Raw genomic sequence first — 23799 nt, forward strand, 5'->3', positions numbered from 1 at the left:
GTTGGCTTAAAGCTCAACATTCAGAAAACGAAGATCATGGCATCTGGTCCCATCACTTCATGGCAAATAGATGGGGAAACAGTGGAAACAGTGGCTGAGTTTATTTTTTGGGCTCCAAAATCACTGCAGATGGTGACTGCAGCCATGAAATTAAAAGATGCTTACTCCTTGGAAGAAAAGCTATGACCAACCTAGATAGCATATTGAAAAGCAGAGACATTACTTTGCCAACAAAGGTCTGTCTAGCCAAGGCTATGGTTTTTCCAGTGGTCATGTATGGATGTGAGAGTTGGACTATGAAGAAAGCTGAGCGCTGAAGAATTGATTCTTTTGAACTATGGTGTTGGAGAAGACTCTTGCGAGTCCCTTGGACTGCAAGGAGATCCAACCAGTCCATTCTAAAGGAGACCAGTCACGGGTGTTCACCAGAAGGACTGATGCTACAGCTGAAACTCCAGTACTTTGACCACCTGATGTGAAGAGCTGACTCATTGGAAAAGACTCTGATGCTGGGAGGGATTGGGGACAGGAGGAGAAGGGGACAACAGAGGATGAGATGGCTGGATGGCATCACCGACTCGATGGACATGAGTTTGAGTGAATTCCGGGAGTTGGTGATGGACAGGGAGGCCTGGCGTACTGCTATTCATGGGGTCACAAAGAGTCGGACACGACTGAATGACTGAACTGAACTGAACTGAACTGAATACGAGATTAAGTATAAGAAACGGAAAATGGGTTTGGGATTTGGAAATGGGATTCGGAAATGGGATTCAGACAATATCCACTTTAGTAAGTTCATGGGTGATTTTAATCCTTTATTCAATGCCAGAGTTGGAAGAGCTCACCTAATTCTGACAGATACATCTAAGCTTGAGGGAGAGATGAAAAGCTGTAGAAACATGTAATTCTCCCGAGCGTGCAGGCTCTAATCATAAGATGTGAAGAAGTCACTGCAGATGACTTATTTACATCCATCCCAGATGCTTCGCCCTTACTTACCTTCATCTTCCCACACCTTTCTGCAGGACCATCCTCTGCTAAGCGCAGAACGTAGAGGTCCATGTTATACTCCCGACCGCCTCGAAGACTGAAACCAAATCCCTTGGCTCCTCTTTCCAGCTCCACAGTGTAAAAATCTTGCTCCTATTCAAAGAAATTAAATGCAGTTATTCTGGGAGGACTTAAATTGACACACATTTCTCTCTCTCTTCCCAAACACTCTCCATTATGGCTCATTTGACCCAAAGGCACAATTTATATCCCCTTCTTGGTGGTTCCTAATTGTTTATTAATATCAATTAACCTTAGGAGTTTGGAGATCCAGAATGTGAAAACATTCATGAATGTGCATACAGATTGCATACCAACACGCATATATTAAAATTTAATCAGTGAGGCTGTGACTTGCATTTGTGACAGGAAAAATCCTTCATTAAATAATATCATCCTGCACATTGCTGGTGTTTTAGTCTCCCTGCCCAAGGCCCTAAAATATCTCATCATTTGGATAGCAACGACAAGCTCCACACACCTTGATAGTGGTTCCTATGCTGGTTAAGGAAAATTGGGAAAAGATTAGGAAAGGCTTTGAGAAGGCCAGTGAGGGGGAGTAAAAACAGAAAAAACTACTTAACTCTGTATCACCCAATGTCTCCCAAATCTGCTGCACCTATTATCACTTGTACACGCTCCCATTACCACCCTGTGGGACAGGTAGGTAGCTTTAGGAGCCTCACGTGAAATTCACAAGTCTGAGTAACAGCTTAACCAAAAGACATTTTCTTGACATAAATGCCTTTACGAATACCATGACCAGCTATCTCCTGTTTTGCTCTTTCTCTGATCACTTATTATTGAGATAATTGGTAGCATTTTATTTTGTTTGGTCCTCCTCGCCCCCTGCCTCCAGAAAAAGGATGTCTAGGGATATTTTTCACAGGTAGTAAAATAATGTTATTTTGATAACCCAATGTGAGTTCGTGTTTAGTATATATTTAGTACATAAAAGGTTATTTATGTTAATTGAGAGTACCTTATAAGATACCTGGTAAAAAGAGCTTCAGAAAATTGGAAGGAAATGCACAAATCCAGCAAGGCAAAAAGAGACATAGTCCTCACCTGTGTTGCCTGGGGTGCTTTGAATTCAAACTGAGATTCTGGCTTTGGTTTGGTGGTGCTCCTGCCAAAGCAAGAGAAAAAAAAAAAGATAAGAGAAACCCATGGAGAGCCTGAGAAAGCATTGAAGAGGAGTATCATCACACCACCAGGAGTTACTTTTTTCCCCTGAAAGTAACAAAAGAAACCAAAATCGTGTCTGACCTGGTCTCCTGGGCTCCTTGCTGCGAAGGGGTGTGTGTGGTGGTGATGGTGGCTATCTTCTCTGCATTGGTCAGCAGAGTGGCATTCGAAGACTCTGCAGGGTAAGACAGAGCATCATGAAATGAAGGCCCCGGAGAAGACATCATCAAATTAGGTGTGCAGAAGCCCCACACCTGAATGACATCTGAATTCTCTGTCACCATTTCAAAATGTTCTGACTTGAATTTCTAAACAAGAGTGTAAAGAACCATTCTAAGATCTTCTATGATGTGAGCCATGTACACCCCCATGACACTCCTCCAACTAGGTATCTCGAAACATGAAATAAAAGAGTTTGCCCAAGAAAATGGTACTTTAAAAATCATAGCCAAGGTAGGTGCCTTTCACTCTTCCCCCATCACTTGAAAAGGGCAGTCCCATCAAATCACTGCAAAATTATTTCCCAGACTTTTACAGGCTAATAATAAATGTCTCTGCTAATGTCCCTGCAATTTATCGGTGATCTTTAGTGAGTCTGCTTGATTTTCTCATGTGAATAGTCAGTGTTCTAACTTCTTGCTACTAATAAATACACATACAGAGAACATCTACTTTCTTCCCCAAAGCTTTTAATGAAATACAACTAAAAATGTGGAATTCTTGTGAGATCTTGCCTAGTATCACTCATGAAGAGTTATATTCAAAACTTGCATTAGTCAGAGCCAGTATGTAAATCTAAGTTGTACAAATCAGGAAGCCACCCTAATGTAACAAATATGATTATATTCTTATGTAAATTGACTTTCTTCTTCACTAAACACATTCATAAACAACTTCATTACTCTCTGGGAGCTTGGAAACCTAGGATTTGAAAACACTCATGAACATGCCTACAGACTGCTAACTGACGTGCATATATAAAAATATATTAAAATAAGTTACATAGTATCAGTCTTATGTTATTTTACTAATTATTTCTCCATTAAGATCAAGGCAGATAGTAAACACTGATGAGTAAGCTGCACTATTTGAATTTATTTTTAGATTGACAGTTTGGAACCTGCCACACATTTTCTAATCAAGAAAATGCTAAATGTGGGGGTGAAGTTCTTAGATTAGCCTGTAACCTACCCTTTTACTTCACAGTGTACCATGAAGTCGAGAAGTTTCTAGGAGTCCTGAGGTTTGCAGTAGGCACTCCATAGTTTGTGGAATACATGTATCTACCCATCACGTATAACGGAGTTTCTATGGATATCTCACTAATCCCACTTACTTGTGCTCTATCTTCCACTGTACTTTGCTAAAAACGCTACTCAGCTTAGGTCTGACTTTCCGTTATTCTATTTTCATTACAAATAGCTGTTAAAAGCAAAGGCCTGGAGATCAGACCCGTGTTCAAATCTCTTTGTTCTTGACTCACTATCTGTATGTCTTCTTCTCCTTGAAAGGGATGGGACAATCATCATCCCTTTTCTTGGATTAAAGTGTATGAAATCTTTAGCACTGTATCTGACATACACTCAACATACACGGACTGCAGCCAGTGCCCTTGCTACTATTTCTATTTTGTATTTATTACTGTGGAAATGTGTTTAAGTTTTTTAAACTCTCTGCAAAATGAGACAGTTTAAATATGATTTTGACAGTTTCTATTCCAGCCCTAAAGCTTATGATCTGGATAGTGGTGGTACAAGATTAGTAAGAAAATGTAACTCAATCAGGTGAACAAAACTGTGAATCTAGTTCATGCTTCAGAACGACGTCTCCCCTAGAACCTGTTTTACCAAATGCTGCACCAGAATCTGAGGGAATAGTAATCTGTGGTCAAGTAAGGGTGAAAAACAGTGGATGAAACAGAAATGTTTTTGCGTGTCTGTGTTTTGTTTTCCCTATGGACCCTTAATTGTGCCAGTATACCTTGGGACCCTCCAAGAGGGGGGTGGTGCTTCTCAAGCTTGTCGGGTGTATTGGTTACAAGGTCAGAGGCTAGACTCAGACTACCTGGCTTTGCAACCCAAACTTTGCAATTTACTAGCTGGGACTAGAAGGAAAGTTACTTAGACTTTCTACGCTTGAGTTTCCTCATCTACACATAAAGAATAACAGAAGTATCTAAGAACACTGATGCAAAGACTACCTGGGAGGAAAAGTGTTTGGGCTTGTGCCTGGCACGTAAAAACTGCTCAAAAATTGAAGCAGTTTTTATGGGTGGCATGTATTTATTACCGTTATCACAATATTAACAGCATAATATTAGTCTGTTTTTATGACTGCAGTTAACCGGCACAACCAAGGTAAATCTAACTGGTATTTCATAAAGTCTACCCACTGTGCCCCTACAAAGGACTAGTAGACTGCAAAGCCTATCAATGTGACTTGCCAGAAGTTTCATAAACATGTATTGGTCCTTTAAAAAAACTTCATATTATGTACTGTAATTAACTTTATGGAGACTCTCTGGGAAATCACAAGATTGCTTGGGCCATGGGGAAATCACCATCAGGATACCAAAAAGAAAGTTTCCTTGTAATTAGAGTGATTATAATTACTGAATTGTGCAGAGGTTCCCCTTTAGAATTCTTGGGTGTTTTTGGTAGCCAGTTTTCTAGGCAGATCAGATCCTATTCTCAAGCCTTTCTAGTACTTCTGCCATTTTCAAGGTTTGATGAGATGTAACAGATAACCACTCAACATACGTATAAGTAGAATTCTTTTATTTATTTTCCTATCATTCCTTTGCTATTTTCAAATATTTATATGCAAATCTGTTCTGAGTTGAAGCTTAACGTTAAGCATTTCAGAAATTAACATTTGGTATGCAAGTGCCTATTTGAGCGAGCCCACTGAATTTTTTCTCCTGTTGTTTTTCTTAATCTATGAACAACCACCATATTTCAATTATGTCCAATGTGCCACACGCCGTGTAAGGTTCATTCCCACATGCACTGTTTCATTTCATCCTCATAACTCAAAGAAATAGGTGCAATTAATTATGCCCATTTTAAAGCTAAAGACACTGAGGCTTACAAAAAGTAGGCAATATGTCCAAGGTCATCCAGAAAGCAAGTGGAGGCACTGGCAATTAAACCCAGGGCCTGCCTGACTGTTAATTTTTAGTTTCACTCTGTTTACAAGGGAATTATTCATGGGTCAAGGAAACTGGATCTGATTGGTACATTTCCTTCTTAACAAACAAGTACTTTTACCTTCCTGTATAAATACCACCAACTTCACTAAGCAGTATCACAGATTAATTAAAATACAAAACACTCTGGTTTTGACTTCTAGATTTCCTGGGTCATTTTCAAGCACTCTAACTTTTAGCATACCCTCAATTTCCAGGATGCTTTTTAGAAGATTTATAATGTTATATATTTTTAAATGAGCTTTTAAGTCTTCATTTAGAATCAAACCAAGACAGAGTGTGCTGAAATCTCTCCAGCTTTTAAAACTATGCAGTTGAAGCCCATCCTCACAAATTTCTATCTCTAGTCCAAAGTAAAATGTCCCCCATATAAAAGAATAAACACAAAAGACGGGTCTGATATAATATACACCCTAGCAACAGTTTTAAAAAGGACTGTCAATGTATTTGACTTGCGGAATTCTTAAGGCAGATGGACAGCTTGACTGTTTTCATGATGAATTCCAGAAGTGCCCTATATGCTTTCTTAAACAGTGTTTACACCTGCTTTAGCTCTCCCGGAGGAATGAAAATGGATATTATTACCCTTCCCACAGCAATCACGTATCAAGAGGAGCATATCCTAGCTCTCAAGGCACCATCACGGTGCTGTGCTAAATCAGGGCACTAACTTCTGAAAGTAACTTCTCTCTTGGGTTTAAACTTATCTCCGTGCCAAGTGATTACCATTCTAACCTTGCTCCCATGTTAATATCCTTAGCTGCCCTTACAGAACCACATTACAAGGCCAAGCAAATAGACAACGGATACAAACATTCCATTCATAAATATTTTAATGCATAAACACATATGTAATAAAAACCTGAAGGAAGCATTTGAAAATTTAAATCCCATAAATATTTGAAAAGTTTGGGGAGACTTTTGAAATCTGTATGGTAGAAACTCTGTTCTTCTTGCCTGGGTATATGCTAGCTGTCATATCTACAGAGCTTTCTATTAAGATAATTAAACTCTTTTAGACCTTTGCCAAGGAAATGGCACTACCTGTGTCACCAAGCCTTACTTACTATACAAGTAAATACTTTAAGTCAGAGAGACGTGAAGTACAAAAATAGATACATAAACATGTATAACTGAATCACTTTGTTGTGCACCAGAAACTAACACAGCGTTGTTAATCAACTATACTCCAATAAAAAGAAAAAAGAAAAAAAAGACTTCAGGGAAAAGAGACTATATTTAAATAACGTCTTTTATTTTTATTATTTATTTATTTGGGTGCACCATGGGGCAAGCAGAATCTTAGTTTCCCAACCAGGGATCGAATCCACACCCCATGGAGTGGAAGCATGGATACTTAACCACTGGGCCTCCAAGTAAGTCCCTAAATAATGTATTTTTAAGTTCATAAATATTTTCATTAGTTTGAACTTGATTCAGTCTGATGATTCCAGGAGAGCCTGGCTCAGTCAGGATCTGCCCTGTCTGAACAGTCTCACTCACACCCAGACTTCACAGGGTATTTCTATACACTCCAGTAATAGGAGGCATGTGTGCTCTGACTTGCCAGAATTCAAGTTCAAATTTAGTACGTAAGCCAGGCTATGGGCCTTTCTGTGTTGCCACCATAAATTTCTTATCCAGCTGTCCCCCTCTCACAGGAGAAGAGGCTCTGCCCTCACTCCACCTCCCAGCCTCTTCCCAAAGGTCGTAAAAGCCTAGGATGGTGAGAACTCCCCTGAACACGCCTGTCTGAGAACTATAAACACAACAGTGCCCAAATCAAGGGGGGTCATGTTTCAAAGCTTTTGTTGGAGGGGGCTAGCAGAGACAGAACAGTGAGAAGGGAATGGGAGAGAGAGAGTGAGGAGAGAAGTGAAGCTGGAGAATCAGGTGAGCATGCTGCTTCCCTGGAATCCAGCTGATCATGATCCCATGCTTCCATTGCAGGAGGCATGGGTCAGGTTCCTGGTTGGGGAATAATTCTGAACCCATATGCCACAAGGCACAGCAAATGGATAGGAAGTAAGTTCCCAGCATGGCCCAATCAAGGGTGTGTCGTCCTTTTTTTTTTTTTTTTTTTTTAATTTGATCATTTTTTAGTTAGAAAACTAAAACAGTTTGTAGTAAGAAATTTTAAAAAATGGTTATGATGCCTTATAGAAGGAAAAAAAATATATATATAAAAATCACTTGGGGACTAATGCCAGGTACGGTTTAAAGGAATAAACCATTAATATTAATATTTTGGTTGTGAATTTCATTTAGGGACATTCTCAGTCATTAAATATATGTGATCTCTCCTTAATTCATGACTCCATTAAAAGTAAATGGGTTATTCTTAGAGGCATCTTTGAATACACATTTTGCAAATATTTGTCCTGAATTGAAATATGACTGACATGACAGGATAAAATCAGAAAACACAAGCATTCAATGACAGTGTGAAAACGATGACTTCAGTTCAATCCTTGTCTGATAAAAATAACCCCCAAGAAATGTTAAAATTGCTCAACCTCGTTGTGATGTTACTTCAAGACTACCCTGCTTTTTAAAGTTCCCCTTTGAGGAACTGTGCAAAGAAAGGATGAGTTAGTCTTCAACTCCACAATGAACAAGTAACTAGCCCAGAAACTAAGATAAAGTGTTTAGCCTCATCTCCTCCAAGTTTGGTCAGCTTATCTCTTTCTGTCTGGCTCATAAGAGTGCCTCTTCCTGAAGCGGCTCCTTGTGTTTCTGAGAACAGTACCTTGAACAAGATGGATTTCTAAGAGCTCCTGAGCCACTCTGATGAAGGACTTCAGTTTTTTTATGAAGATCACTCAACAAAATGTCTCTGGGCGAGTCCACTGAACACTAGAGTGAGACTGAAGGAGACCAGAACTTCCTGACATGGAGAGAATGCCTCCTTGTACCTTACAATCTACCACGGCCAGCACACTTTTATGGAGAGGAGTGGATCCAGCATGGTTTTCTCTTCATCAGATTGCAAAGGTCACTCTTTGTTCTATAGGTTTTTGCAAAATCCTCATGGATTGCTTCAGCATCTGTCCAGAAATCTAACCCCCCTGCCTTCATTCTAACTTCCAAGATGGCAATTTTTGGCCCCACTTTAAAGATGAGTATTAGAAATCCACCCTCTGCAGACTTGATTCCCTTTACCTGTACAAAGAAGAGTATTAGAAATCCACTCTCTGTCAGACTTGATTCCCTTTACCTGCACTTGGAAAATGACCAAGTAATTGGTAAAGAGTTTTTATTTCACGGTGGTGAATTCCTAAAATATCTTGCAATGAAATCACATCCTCAGCAGCACATCAAGCTTTAACTACACTGTATCAACATTTACTTTCTTCTCACCAAGATGGCCTATGATAGCTCTGTTCAAATTTTACACTTTTGAAGGACTGTGGTTTTAAAAAACACCTTTTTATTGACGAACGAATCTATCTTGCTTTCCATTTCTTGGTGTTCAGGTTCTCAAAAAATACTTTCCCTTGCCCAATATTAATTTAAGTCAGCAAGTATGTGCACAGGAGTATAAGTTGCTTCTGCATATTTATCTTTCCTGATTGTGAATTCCTTTCCAAGCTCTTCCCTCAAGGCGCTTTTTCTTTCCTTCCTTCCTTTTTGGAAATTTTTCATTCCCACAGACTAACCAACATAGACTCAGCAAGTTATATCCTGTGTTCATTTCTTTTGAATTAATTTTCTGAAATCTCACTACAGCATGGAGATAAATGTATCTAAATTTCTATACTACATTAGGCTCTCTCCACCATTTGTCACCAAATTCTCCTAGCTTCCTTCATCCTTTCCATTAGGAACCCAGGTTATATCATCTTGTGACCACTTTCCTAAATTGTAATAGCTTTCCAGAGTGGTGATTTGGTAGAATGGACTCTAGACCAGATGGTAAATTACTAACCATGCATTTGAGGCAGGCTGAAATAGACCATCATTCAAGGAGCTATTTTTTCCCCTCCACATTTGGCAGGGGGTATTTCTGGTACAGAGAAATATCCCTGTTCTTAGAATGAACAATTTTCAAATATTTATTGTTTGGTTTTAGATTTACATCTTCTGAAGTGCACAGCCTATAGTACTCAAATTTTAAACTAACATGGCTCACTTTCTAGCAATTAGTAGATAAAAATGTTGAATTACTTTCAGATAAAACTTCTGATTTTCTTATTTTATAGATCAGTGGCATAGAATTTTATCACACTATAACCATAAACCACAGTTGTCTCTTCAGAAATAACCACTGACTTTTGGAATATATTTTGTTTTATAAATATATAGTAAGAATGAAAAACAAAAGACACTGAAACATTCTGGGAAAAATATCACTTTTTTCCCAAGGGCAAAATCTGCTTGGAAGGAAGTCATTATACAGGACTTAATTCTCTGAGGGTTCTAAGAGACATTAGTATGTCAACTCCATTTTTATTAAATAATAATAAAATAAGTAAATATAATGTAATATAATATAATAAGTATTATATACTATAATAATATAGTATGTAAGAATAATAAAGTAAGTACTGATATTTCTTGCTGGAAAACTTTTGGTAGTGGGGGCTGTCCTGTGTCCTGTAGGATGTTTAGAAGTGTCCTTGGTCTCTACCCACACAATGCCAAATGTCCCTCAAGGGGCAGAATCACCACTGTTATAAAAGAACCAAAGATCTGAATTGAACCAATCAAACAAATAAATAAGAACAGGCCTAGTTTAATGGAAGCCTGTCAAAATATTAAAAATACTGAGATTTTATTCTTTCTTCATCCACGTGCAAAAAGTAGAGACAAATCATATCGCACAAATTCTAATAACCTCCTATTTAACAAAAAACATGGATACATTCACTTACTCTGATAGAAAAAAAACAACAACACAAAAACCAGCATTGGCTCTCCACTGTCCTTACATAGGTTTTATGGTATCATCATGCTATATACTCAGATTTTACATTCCTGTTTTTTAAAAAAATCATTAATAGTTTCCAGGTAGAATATCAGTCAAGTTTTACCACCTATCCTCAAACTATTCTGTTGTTTTAAAGACAAGGGCACCACAGCCAAAATAAACTGGAGAGAGTTAAAAATTTTCTGGTATGTTTATCTCTGTAGCAAGACAGGGTCCCTGGGCAAGAGGATGAAGTCAAGAAGGTGAGGTAAGATTTCAGAACAGTGGCTCATGAGTGCTTGATGGGTATTCTCAGAGAGGGTCGGAAAGAACTGTCTCTAAGTCAACACTATTCAATTACCTGAACACCAAAGACAGAGTGAGACCGAAGAGAGAGACAGAGACGCACACGAGAGGTATACTTTACCATCCCCAGGGATGATGCGGAGGCTGACTGTGTTGCCCGCTTCCTTGATGAGGTTGACAATGTCAGAGTGGGATTTGTTGGTGATGGAACATCCATTTACTGCCAAGATCCGGTCTCCCACTTTCAGCTTGCCGCAGCGGTCAGCAGGGCTCCCCTCAATAATCCGACCTATTTTGTGAGGCATGGCCACACATGCATTGCCTGCTTTGATAGTCAGTTTTAATTTTTTTTTTTAACGTTACATGGGAATAGAGTGAAGGGAGGAGAAAAAGGGTTGAAAAGGGAAAGAGAAGGTTAAGTGTTAATTAATTAAAGCATTAAGCAAATGTTATTAAAGGAGAACTCTGTGCCGAGGGTCAAAACATTGGCAAAGTTTCGGGCATTTGTGGAAGAAGTTACAGCCCTAAATGCTAGTTCATTGCTGCAGTCCTTTCCCGATTTAAAATGAGGGGGACACCCCAGCTTTCCTCTTTCTATCAGTGGCAAAATTTGGGATCTTTAGCAATTTCCAAAGATTCTCAAGAGCCCCCGAAGTAACTTGCTGTGGGCTTATTTGGGGACTTCAAACATGAAACCCAGAGCTGGGATGGAAGCTTTTGCACATTCTGTGTTCATGTCACTTCATTTTTGCCAGATGTTGCTTAAGCTTCTGCCAATGTTTTGTTCTTTCTCCATTTAGAAAACACAATCACTGGGTGTCTAGTGAGGTCAGAGAGTCCGCTAGTGCCAAAAATCCAATCTGAAAACACCTAATAGACAAACACTTAGACTTTCTGCCTGCTATCCAGCATGATGAAAGCTTTAGCAAAGGGGCATAATTACGAGATGAGCCAAGAAAGCACCCAACCTTGACACGCATTTTTCCTTTTATGACCTTTGCTCAATCAGCTGCTCTCGTGGGCTTTCAGAGAAGGGCCCAAATGGCTCATTAGCTCTGAAATCCTCCTTCTTCCTCATAGAAATCCCCTCAAAGCCATAAGAAAATCTAGTACATACTCAGATGGAGGACAGTGATCTGAAGCTAGGTTCAAATCATTCCTCAACCCTTCTTCTTTAATCATTTCCTTCGTCCTCCTCAGTTACTACACAGCTCTGGCAGGAAAAATCAGGAAAAGTGCATTTGAAGAAGAAAGTTTACTGTGTGCTCTGAGGCACTTCATGTCACAACCAAGACTGACTGGTAACTTTTAGAAGAGAGGTAGAAAATAGGCTTGTGGCCTGATCTGGTTTCCAGATACTTGCATACTGAGTTGTAAATTTTGTTGGGCATGTCCACTGATTTTGAGAGTTTGTCTTTCTGTAAAGATAGTTACGTAGTTGAGCCATCTTTGGGAAAGGGTGACAAAATTAACATGGGAAACCCTGAAAGAGAAGGCTCTTCCATCCTAATTCAGAGTGTAAGGATTAAGTGTATGGGAAATGAGCTGCAACTGCTTTGAATTTCAGTATATTTGCCTGAGTCTGTATCACTGGATGTTAAGGTTAAAGAATTTTTCAAAGGAGAGTTAAACAGTCTTCTGGAAAGCAACAAGCAGGTGTGGTGGAAAGCCTCCATACTCAAATTCAAGGTATTGATTAAGTTTAGCCCATCTCCAAGGACAAGTCCATGGAAAAGGTATCATGCAGGTGGGAGGAAAGTCTGCCTGGCTCAGAAGAGAGGTCACATGCAAGGTATTAGAGAAAATTTAATTTGCTCATTGTAAAAGTTGGAGGAAAACAATCAAAGACCAAATTGTGAGTGAAGACATTCGATATTTGTTAAACAACACAAAACCTCCCACCAGACATATCTGTTGTTTCATTCTAGAAGGAGAAACTGAGAACTCAAATTCTGAGAATATCACTGGGTGCATAGGGACAAACTGCAGATCTGAAGAAAATAACTTGAGATGTCTTTGTCCCCTCTGCTTTTCTTTTTAAATTGGACGGAAAAGTCTTCAAACCTAATGGAGAAAACAAGCCAGAAAACCACCCTGCCTTGAGGTCAAGTCACCCACCACCCACAACATGCTGTGATAATGCTATTAACAGAGCTCACAGAGGCATTGTTAGTAATGCATGTTTGTTATTGCAGCCACACATGCACAGACCTGGCTTGATACACTGTCCCCTGAAGTTTGCACCTTAAAGGGACATGACTTAAGCAGGAAACAAAGTACCAAGACTAAATGGAGACAAACGGAGTTGTACCAGAGCAGAAGTCCAACAGGATGGAGCACCTAGCTGATGTTAGCCAGCAAGCGACCTGAACCACTGGTCCTCAGACTCCTTGTGGGTAGGTCATTTGGAGACAGAGCTGAAGCATGTTTCAAAGCCTGCACAGCCCTTCCCATCTCCCATCATATTCCATATTAACTAACAAACGTGCTTGGGGAAAACAACAGATGACGTTTTATTTAATGAAGAAGGTGGATCAGTTTTGGAGTATATACTTATGATCCATTCTAATAGGAAGACTCACGATTCCTAGTTCCTAGAATCACCTGGCTTCCTGTTTGTCTCAGCCCATGTACCCTGCAGGTGACAGTTGTGTTTCTCCACTCTCTGCTGAAACCCTCAACATCTGGATGAGACAGGACAACCACCCCTGCTAGAATTCAAGGGCAGCGAAGACAAACAGCTCTGCACTCAGATTTTAATTAGATTCTCCACCAGGCAACAGTAAACATATTATTTTAAATTAAAATTTAAAAATTTCAGATGGAGATAGGTAGAGTAGAGGAAGGACACAGATAAGATGGAAAGGGCATTGCATGTATATTTTTCACTCCTCACACCTCTATTTCTCTCCCCCCCAACCCCCGCAGGCATTTATTTCTAAAACCATATGCTTCTTTTAAAAATGTGGAGACCTTCTGAGACAACTGCTATGATTGATACCCTGCTCAGGACCTTGCAAAGGTCTCTCTATGGCAAGAATTTATCACACTTTATCCTGTCAAGGGGCTTCTTTGCAAATTTCACCTATGCATGAAGTTGTCTGCCTGTGAACGTGCCACCAGAATGGAAGCTGAAGAGTTAAAAAAAAAAAAAATCCCAACCTTCAGGAGAGGAAAAGCTACCCAATAAAGTCCGTCCCCAATTAAGACTTTCATTACCTGAAGCGGAAAGCATGACGAGCATTTCTGTTAATGAGATTTTGGCTCGTCTTTTCCTCTCCAGAGAACAGTGACCCCAGGAAACGCTGGGGAGCAGAAGTGACCACACTCACCGAACGTCGTGCCGGCCTCGGGCCTGCTCACCGATGACACGATGACAAAGCCGAAGCCCTCGTTCTCGCCGCGCCGGATCTCCACGTCGTAGGGCTGGACCACAGTGCTCACCACACCGCTGCCGCCGCCACCGCCACTGCCAATACCGCTGGTGCTGCCACTGCCTGAGCTCACCGTGTTCAGGGAGTTCTGGCTGCCCTGCGGGGTCCGCTTCTCCTCCGTCAGCGAGGCCGGCTGGTTGCTACTGTGATGGGATGAGGCTGGCGAGGGTACCTCGTTCTCAGTTTTGGGGGCTGTGCAAGAGACATACCTCTTGGGTTACCCGCCTTTGCCAAGAAATGTGCCGTCACCCCTTCCTCCTTCCCCCATCTACTCCACAACCAAACCAAGAGAGTGACAGCTTTGACAGCACCTGGCCTCACATAACTGAGACAGGAACCAAAAACCACTCTGATAAGCATTTAGCATTCAGGATCTGCAGACACCGATACCATGGGAGAACAAAGGGGACGCCCAGAGTCTGTTACATTTAGGGCATACTGTGTATCAGCGTCTGTATTTGGACTCAAATCTGCAGCAAGACGGGCCCACTCTGAAATATCTCCTGCTTCACAGGTCGAAAAATGACCCCTTGACATTATGCTAAGTGAAATAAGTCAGACAGAGAAAACAAATATTGCATGGTATCACTTACGTGTAGAATCTAAAAAATACAGCCAACTAGTGGATTAACAAAAAAGAAGCAGACACACATACAGAGAACAAACTAGCAGTTATCAGAGGGCAGAAGATGGGTGGAGGGGCAGTACAGGGGTAGGGGAGTAAGAGGTACAAACTATTAGGTGTAAAATGAGCTATAAGGATATATTCTACAATGTTGCAATATAATAACTATAAATGGGCTTCCCTGGTGGCTCAGATGGTAAAGAATCTGCCTGCAACGCAAGAGACTTGAGTTTGATCTCTGGGCTGGGAAGAGCCCCTGGAGAAGGGAATGGCTACCCACTCCGGTATTCTTGCCTGTAGAATTCCATGACAGAGGAGCCTGGCAGGCTACAGTCCATGAGGCTGCAAAGAGTTGGACATGACTAAGCGACTTTCACTTCATTTCTCAAATGGAGCATAACCTTTAAAAATTGTGAATCACTGTGTTATACACTTGTAACATGTGATACTGTACAGCAGTGAGACTTCAATGAAACAAACAGAAGCAACCCATTGAGGGAAGCATAAGACGTAGCCCACCGTCTTTGCCTCAGAGACATATCTGCATGTAAGCTCTCATTGCCCTCAAGTCACATTTCTGCTCAGCTTTGCTTCTGCTTTTTCCATCAGAGAGACTTGTCAGTTGACAGCACCATTATGACGTCCCTACTTCAGGATTCCTGACAACACCTGTCAGAGGTATACTTCACTTTTCTTCCCAGCTTCCAGATGCCAATGATCCACTCTGATCACACAACTGGATACATTAACCTCCCTCAGAATTCATTTTATCAAATTCCAGTCTTATTGCTTTCTCAAGTGACAGGGTAAACCACTCCTAGATAGCCACAAGAGTAGGTGGGACCACTTATTTTTCATGCCAAAAGCAAAATATGGGTTCAGATTTTGGATAGGACTACTAAATTTATTCCCTAAAGCATCTCCTTTCACAGATTTCATTTTATGGTAGTAGAATATACGAACCTAAAACTTATTATTGTAACCATTTTAGACGTATCCTTCAGTGGCATTAAGTACAGAAACACTGTTGTCCAACCATCCCCACCAGCTATCTCCAGAACTTTTCATCTTCTGAAAACTGAAGTTTTGTATCTTTTAAACACTAATCACTTTCCCTGGCAACTAATCACTAATCACCAACCCCTGGCAGCCACTATTCTTTCTGTCTATATAGGCACCTCATGGAGGCAGAAGCATACCATTTTTGTCCTTTTGTGACTGGCTTATTTCACTGAGCCTTATGTCTCTTCAAAGATTTAATATGCCTTTTTACCCAAGAGCTTAAAAACCCCAATATTTAAAATTTTAAAAAATAAATCTGAAACAAACAAAAATCTCATTGCTCTATTCTTTTTATTTGGACCAGTGAAATAAAAAGTTTTCAACTCATCTCAAAAGTCTGTTTCTGATTGCTCTTGGCTACACGGGACACTACGTTATCCTGACACCATAAATGAGCTCTCAGGACATAAATGAGTGACACTGCTTTCCATGGCGGCAACAGGTAGTAGGGCTTTCACACTGGACCCTGATGTCTTCTTCTGAAATTAATTATATACCATTGAAGTGAGTTCTACTAATTTTTCTTAAACAAGGAGACAGTTGATTTTATTTGATAAGTAGCTGTTTCACTGGTACCATAACTACGGAGAATTCATAAAATTTCATGTCATACTTTTTCAGTAATTCCACTGATGTAACACGGAATTTCTTTCTTCAGCATTCTGGGTTGTCTCGAATACTTGGAGGTGGGGGCTGCCAACAAAGGTGATGAATGAATGTGAAAGGAAGACACTCAATGGATTGTCTCAAATTGGCAGATCCCAACACAGAAGTAAACCATGATTGCCAAGGATGTTAAGAAAGGAAGGCTAAAATCAGCAGGCAGTTGGAGAGAGTAGAGAATTGCCAAGGGTTTTACAAAACAGGTTATATTTGAGTTAAGAATGTATAGGACTTCCAGGTATAGAGGAAGAAATCAAAGATAACCTAAACCTGGCTAGCCATTTGGCTTTCTTATAGAGAAAAAGTAAAAAATTAAAATAGTTTAACACATATGACTGTCAACAACAGAGTAACTTTTTTATAAGCTTATTTGGCAGCATGAAACTGATTTTTACTCTCTTATTTGGGTGCTACAATTAGTGACCTCTTTTGTTGAGAATTCTCATCAAATGAAGACAACGACTAAGTTCTAGTTGGCAAGGGGCTGGAGGGACGTAATATATATATTCAACTAGCTTTCCTCTAAAAGCCTTTGTTGGATATGCACGGCTGGCACATTACAGTACTTTTGAGTGACAGTAGTTTTGCAGGGTTTGAGAGAAGCAAACCATCTGGAAATTCTGTGCTTAATCACATTTGCAAACATTTGCTAAAATAGATGCTTGAGGAGGCAGACACAGGAAGGGGGCCTCTTCTGTGCATAAAGGGACGAGGCAACGTCTAAAGGAATGAATGAAAAACATACCCGCAAACACCACTTTACGCCGCACTGTTAGATTGACGTGGCCTTGCTTGGCGGCTTGTTGCATAAGCTGGACCACAAGCTGGTGTGATTTTCCAATGACTGGTGTCCCATCCACACAGATTAATTCATCCCCAGACCTCAGACGGCCGTCCGTATCAGCAGCACCCAGTGGTACGATGTGACCAATATAAATCTGTTGAGCAATTAGATAGATGAAACACTAACCTTTTGGTTTACTATTACAGGCACACCTTGGTGATATTGTGGGTTCAGTTCCAGATCACCACAATAAAGCAAGTATCACCACAAAGCGAGTCACATGATTTTTTTCCCCCAGTGCATACAAGTTATGTTTACCCGGCGCTACTAGTGAAGAATCTGCCTGCCAATTCAGGAGACCTAAGAGAGACGGATTCAATCCCTGGGTCAGACAGATCCCCTAGAGAAAAAAATGGCAACCTGCTGCAGTATTCTTGCCTGGGAAACTCCATGGACATGGGAGCCCAGTGGGCTACAGACTGTGGGGTCACAAAGAGTTGGACATGACTGACTGCTCAAACAAACACAGATACTGTAGTTTAGGAAGTACGCAATAGCATTATGTCTAAAAAGGTACATATTTTAATTTAAAAAAAAAAATCTGAAGTGTCAAAAAATGCTAACCATCATCTGACAACGGAAGGTTGGCACCAAACTTCAACTTGTAAAAAAATGTAATTTTTGCAAAGCTTAATAAAACAAGGCTTGTCTGTGTAACGATGGCCTTCATATCTCAGAGCAAAATTCAGTCCATTCATTTGTGTCTGCATCCCTGCCCCTCACTGGGTTCTAGCTGCTGTGCTAGGTGGTACAATAATTCTTAAGTGGTGGAAAAAAATAACTTTTTGTTGTTTGGTTCCTTGACATTTATCTGTGGTTTGCTGATGACTCATTCTTTTATCCCCTTTGCAGAAATCAATCATTTTACTCCCTTCATGGGCAAAACTTTTCTCCTTTTCTATCTACCTTTAAGCCTTCTATTCAGAGAATTCTGCTAAGTATAACAGTAATACAACTTTTCTTTAAAGGTCAGCATGTGCCTAGCAATAGGGAATGCATGACAAATACTGTTCAACGAAAGGGTGAATCAAGCAAAGTCTGGTTGGGCATCCCTTTTTCCACAGTCCACAGCATTGGCATGCAGAGCAGGTCTTTATATTTAGTGTCTTGGTATTGTTATATTAACTGGTCACTAAACTTCACAGGTGGCACAGTGGTAAAGAATCTGCCTGCAGTGCAGGAGATACAAGAGACATGGGTTCGATCCCTGGGTCGGGAAGATCCCCGGGAGAAAGAAATGACAGCCCACTCCAGTATTCTTGCCTGGGAAATACCACGGACAGAGGAGGCTGGCGGGCTACAGTCCACGGTGTCGCTCAGAGTTAGACACGACTGAGGGACTGAGCACGTCACAAACTTTACTAAAACATCTGTTTCCCTTGCCTTCTCACTAGGTAAGAATGCACAGCGGTCTTTACGTGACACGTATCTTTTACAAAGAACTTTGGTAGAAGAGCGGTTAAGAATACGGACTCTGGAATCACAGCCTTTCCAGTCCCTCCATTTACTAACTCTGTGATCCCAGGCCAAGACCACATTAATCTTTCTGTGTCTTTATCTCATGATTTGAAAACGGGGATAAATTCATAGATTTGATGCACACATGAGAAGGATGTATGTCAAAAGCCTTTAGCATAGCAACTGGCACACAGTAAGCAGACAAGAAATGATAACTATTTTTATTGTGATGAGGAAAATTTGAACAATACTTATCTTTAGTTCTTTTCACCCCTTTCAAAAGAATCGCACGGTGGTCTCCTCAATGTATTCTAAAGATGAGGCCTGGAGAGATTAAATGTCTCCTGATCCTTGTTCAGGGTTCTTTCTCTAATTTTGTAAAGAGAGTGGTCCTACTTTCTCTAATCTTTCATAATGCCTTGTGAAGTGCCTTCTATGTCCTGGCTACCCAATATACAAAGCCAACGGCCTGCTGGCAGATTTAACAGAATTGCCCAGAAGGATCAGGCCACTGTGTTCTTAGTTGACGTCTATTCCTATTTTGCCTTTTTTGGTTTCCGTTTCTTTGATAGGGAGCTACAGATGCTGCAGCTGCCGCCCTCCGCAAACATGAACACACAGTGTTTAGAAAGGATCTAGGCTCTTCTTCCTCAAGACAGAAAGAGCGCCACAAAACCCAAAGAATAGCTCCCACTGGTTAGGATGAAACGGCCAGAGAAGATATATACATATATAACGGAGTCGCTTTGCTGTATCGCAGAAATTAACACCAACATCGTAAATCAAACTCTTTTTTTCAAAAGATGAAAACAGTTTTGCGTGCACCTATTGGGACTCCAATCTTGGTGATCTGTCACTGCTGCCAACTGGTTTTGAATTCTTAGAAATTAGTACCGTGAGGGACAGGATGGGGCAGGGAGACAAGAGACTCACAGGTTCCCCTGGTTCATTGCCACCCAGAATCCTAAATCCAAATCCGGTCTCTTTTCTCCAGAGGAAGATGTCCTGTTCTTGATAATCCGGAACTGCAGAGAAGGGAGGGGGAGAGACGGATTATTTCTGTGATAAAAGGAATCAGAGCCCTAAGGCGAACACAGTGACAGGACCAACACTGACGGTGCTTGAATGGATGACAGTTTTCAAACACAGACAAGCAAACAAAATGATCTGGATGGGTGAAGACGGTGCGCAAAAATAAATGGTGGGGACAATCATTGAGCCTAAAGTGTTGTTTTTTGTGTTTTTTTTTCCAAAGGACTAATCACTGTTTGATAATTCCTCATCAAGAAATTATCCCTTATGAAGGCTGCAGTCAGTGCTCACCACTCTCCTGGGTATTGTTGCTAGAGGAATTTAGTAAATTAAAATTATCATGCTCTGCACCACAAAGTGGCTGCCCATATCTAAGGAAGGGGTTCATGCTAAGTCAGACTGACCTCTGATTCGGAGGCTGGGGACGAGGATTCAGCAGACCTGTTAAGTGCCGATGTTATCAAAAAAACAGCTTATGGCAAAAACTATTTTTAAAAAATCACTTCTGTTTTTCCTTAAAGTAACCAAGACTAGCACACTGATAATATGATCTGTTAGATCATTTTTGCCAAATGAGTTACTCTCAAACATCCTAATATTTCCCAATTTAGAACATTTACTATGATTTCACTACTATTACCAAAAAGTAGCCAGCCTTCTATATCCTTAAGATCAATGGTGACAACAAACTGTTCTATGTAAATGAACCATATTTCATCACTAAATGAGTTTTTTACTCCATGATTTGCCTATAATATTTCAACATTGTAAGTACTAATTTATTATCCAATAACTTGATATTTTACTTTCAAAATGCAGTAATAGTTCAGGGTTTTGAAATGGAAATCTCATTTTTTGTTTAAAGAAAAGTAATTTCCATAAGACCATGCTTACTGTACATGAGACTGTCCTATACATCATTACGACTTAACTAAGGTAATAAAAAAGGGTTATTCCTATTTAATACTTACTTAATATTTTAGTGTATTTGTAGTGTGTTTTATAGTCTATAAAATGACAAATCTTTTATTTAAAGAGAAAAAAAATAATTTAGTGGCTGTGAATCCTAAAAGAGGTTTTCAAATACTGCTCTGCAGAATTTCTGGTTTATTTAATTCCTTGGCTTTGGGGCTGAAGGAGTGTGTAGATACTAAGAATTTAGTTTCCGTCTTCTCTGATTTTGTACAATGGGACAGGGAAGAAGGTGGCTGTTCAGATTTCAAGCAGGTGACAGATGTCCCATTTTGGGGACTCATCCATAAGCTTAAAATGTACAGTGAATGAATATGCCGAGAGAGAAGAAGCTAAATGTACAGGTAAATCCAAGTCAGAGGAGTCTGAATCCAATATTTGTGCTTGAGCTACCTTAATGCTGTGCTTTCAATGAATCTTCTTATCCAACGCATTTTCATTATAATTGCCGGGCTAAGCTGTAAGACGCCATGGTACACGGAGTTAAGCTACATCATAGTACTCCCAGAAATACAATTTGAGAATGATATTTTCTTGAGCATGCTAAGGTAACAATATTTTCTTTCTGTTTGAGTAGCTGGCTAAAGGGTATTTGCTGTAATAGCCTCATTGAAACAACAAATTAAATCAAGTTGAGTCTCCGTCTTAGGTTCACTCAAGCAGGAGGATTATTACCAAAATAGACCATGGGTGCTTTCCAGCCAGCACAAGGTTCTTGGCAGATCTGCCTGAAAATAGCTGAACTTTTCTGTGAACAAGGAAAGACCTCTGCAGAGACCTCCAGCCCAGACCAATTTTTATTTTTATTGCAGTATCATGTAACACTAGAACACTTGCCCACCCTAGAGTGACACCAAACGTAGCAGCAGACTTAGGCTTATCAAACAGTTTAGTCCATTGGAAAAAAAAATTTTGTTATCAGAAATAAGCAAATGGCAAATTTACTAAAAGAGCTTCTGACTGAAAATGAAGATGCCCAATGACAGACCCCAAGGATGCAGAAGATGCAAACAATGAACCTCCAGGAAAACATACACAAACACAGATAAGTTACAAAGAAAGTCTTTTGGCCCTTGAACTTGAGCATTTTGACAATTATATTCTTCTACCAACCAAATACCATGTACCAAATATAGAACTCTGGTGATCAGTCAGTACTGAAACCTATTACAAAATTATTTTACCTTCTTTGTCCTCTGCTGCCACTTATTCCCAATGGCATTACAGTTTCTAAACTACTCCCCCCAAATGTCTTTTTGTTCTCTTCTTTATTTCAGGAAGATTTTATTAGAATTAAGTTTTTAGGAGGTAGCAGGGTAGAACCAACTTTCTGATATTACTATCGCCTTTTTTTCTTTTTCCCAGTCTAAATCAAGAAGAGCTAAGAAAATCTCGTCCAGCTCTCTTTACTTCTAAGCACTGGCACAGGGGACAGGAAGAGTAGCTCATTTCCTTTGTAATTGCACCAACAACCCAACAGAGCAGTCAAAAGACTTCCTTTGATAATTAGAGACAATGGAATCACCAGGTTTGCAGAGAACCCTCCTGGTGTCTCCATTACTACAGACACACAACATATTTGCAGACTCGGTTACAACATGCCTATCACTTTTTACTTCACCTTGTGTTTGATCTAGGCTTGGTCAACAAGAAAGTCCCAAACACTTCTGTTCCTGGAATCCCTCTTTCTTCCCTCCTTTTTCTGAGTTTCTTCCCACCCCCGGACCAATGGGAACATCAAACAGGATGAATAATAATAGAGAAATGAAAGGTTTCGGCGGATCCTTACTCTGACATTCTCCAAAATTCGTGGAATTGATTTCTCTCTCTCTTTCACCCTTGCTCAATCCCGATGCAGGCGAAGGTGACATAGCTGGAATATTAATGTCACAATTTTGCAAAGCTTAATGTATGTGCTTTCTCTTACTTCATTTTAATTTAGTTTTGATTGATAAGGAATGTGCAGTTAAGCTTTCACAGTAAAGGTCAAGGCTGCTGTGGATTTTAAAAGACTATAGTTTGAGTCTTTTCTTTTTCATGGTACTTTTCTTGTCAAAAAGCTAGAATTTACAACAGTACCATTGAGAATTTCATCGAACCAGCATTACCATCTTAAGACTCTCTCTATTTAATTATACTCTAAAGTACCCATTCTCATATGACCTTGTTTGAATCAAGTCATGAACCTGAGATTTATCTAAACCACTTATTTCCTTTTGAGAAAAAGGTAAGTATGCTTTTGTCATTGAAAATAGTGTCAAGTTTCTGATGGGATTAATTCTTGGACTAATATCTGTTCAGATGTATTCTTAGCAATTCAACCAAAATACTATTTTAGTGACTTGACACAAGTCATCAGATCTGGCTAAGAGTTGAACAAATACACAAGTAAGAACTGTCACAATAGCTCTTAAAATCTAGAGCTTCCAAGCTTCTTAAACCATGATAAAGGAGCTGTACACCAATTTGAGATCAGTAAGCATGTCTCTCAAGGGACAGGTGTACGCTGGTTAATATGACAGCTTTGTCATTTTTTCTTTCCCAACTCTCTTGTGAACAGGTAAAGTTTCAAGTCAAAGCTTTAGATTTTCTTTTGTAGTAAACACTAGTGGATACCAGCTGCTCTTCCTGAACATTTACAAGTAATTGACTTCATCAATGTCATTTTTTAAAGATATGCACAACTGCCATGTAATCTAGAAAAAATACAAAACAGTCAACGTGACTTTTAAGGGACTTCCATGCTTGTTTTTAACTGAACATCTAAATTTATCAAAGGGATTTATTAACACAACTGTAATTCAGATTAATTCATCTGGACACTACTGTTTTGACAGATGGCCATATAAAGAATGTGGTATTCACAGCATTCAGACCATGTGAAGGAACTGGATCAGAGACTTGGTTAAGAATCTTTACACTGCCCTTCACAATAAAATAAAGTATAAGGAAAATATATTTCCCCCTCAAAAGGGGGATAAATTAAGGGTATAATGAAGGTGGTACCGTTGACTTTAATTTTCTTGTTTTTCCTAGAGTACTTTG

The 23799-nt window shown here is 39.8% G+C and overlaps 1 protein-coding gene across 1 annotated transcript in view; it reads right to left on the bottom strand.

The window, feature by feature from the left end:
* MAGI1 (membrane associated guanylate kinase, WW and PDZ domain containing 1) overlaps window positions 1-23799 on the bottom strand; it is a 642797-nt gene that overhangs the window by 7011 nt on the left and 611987 nt on the right. Inside the window, exons 15-22 of the mRNA XM_052636253.1 lie at window positions 22544-22627; window positions 19684-19775; window positions 17194-17386; window positions 13997-14290; window positions 10786-10953; window positions 2323-2416; window positions 2122-2182; window positions 1003-1146 (exon numbers count right to left, since the gene is read on the bottom strand). Coding sequence (XP_052492213.1) covers window positions 1003-1146; window positions 2122-2182; window positions 2323-2416; window positions 10786-10953; window positions 13997-14290; window positions 17194-17386; window positions 19684-19775; window positions 22544-22627 — 1130 coding nt within the window. The remainder of the gene's footprint in view (window positions 1-1002; window positions 1147-2121; window positions 2183-2322; window positions 2417-10785; window positions 10954-13996; window positions 14291-17193; window positions 17387-19683; window positions 19776-22543; window positions 22628-23799) is intronic.

The sequence above is a fragment of the Budorcas taxicolor genome, chromosome 1 (assembly GCF_023091745.1).
Source record: "Budorcas taxicolor isolate Tak-1 chromosome 1, Takin1.1, whole genome shotgun sequence".
Classification (NCBI taxonomy): Eukaryota; Metazoa; Chordata; class Mammalia; order Artiodactyla; family Bovidae; genus Budorcas; species Budorcas taxicolor.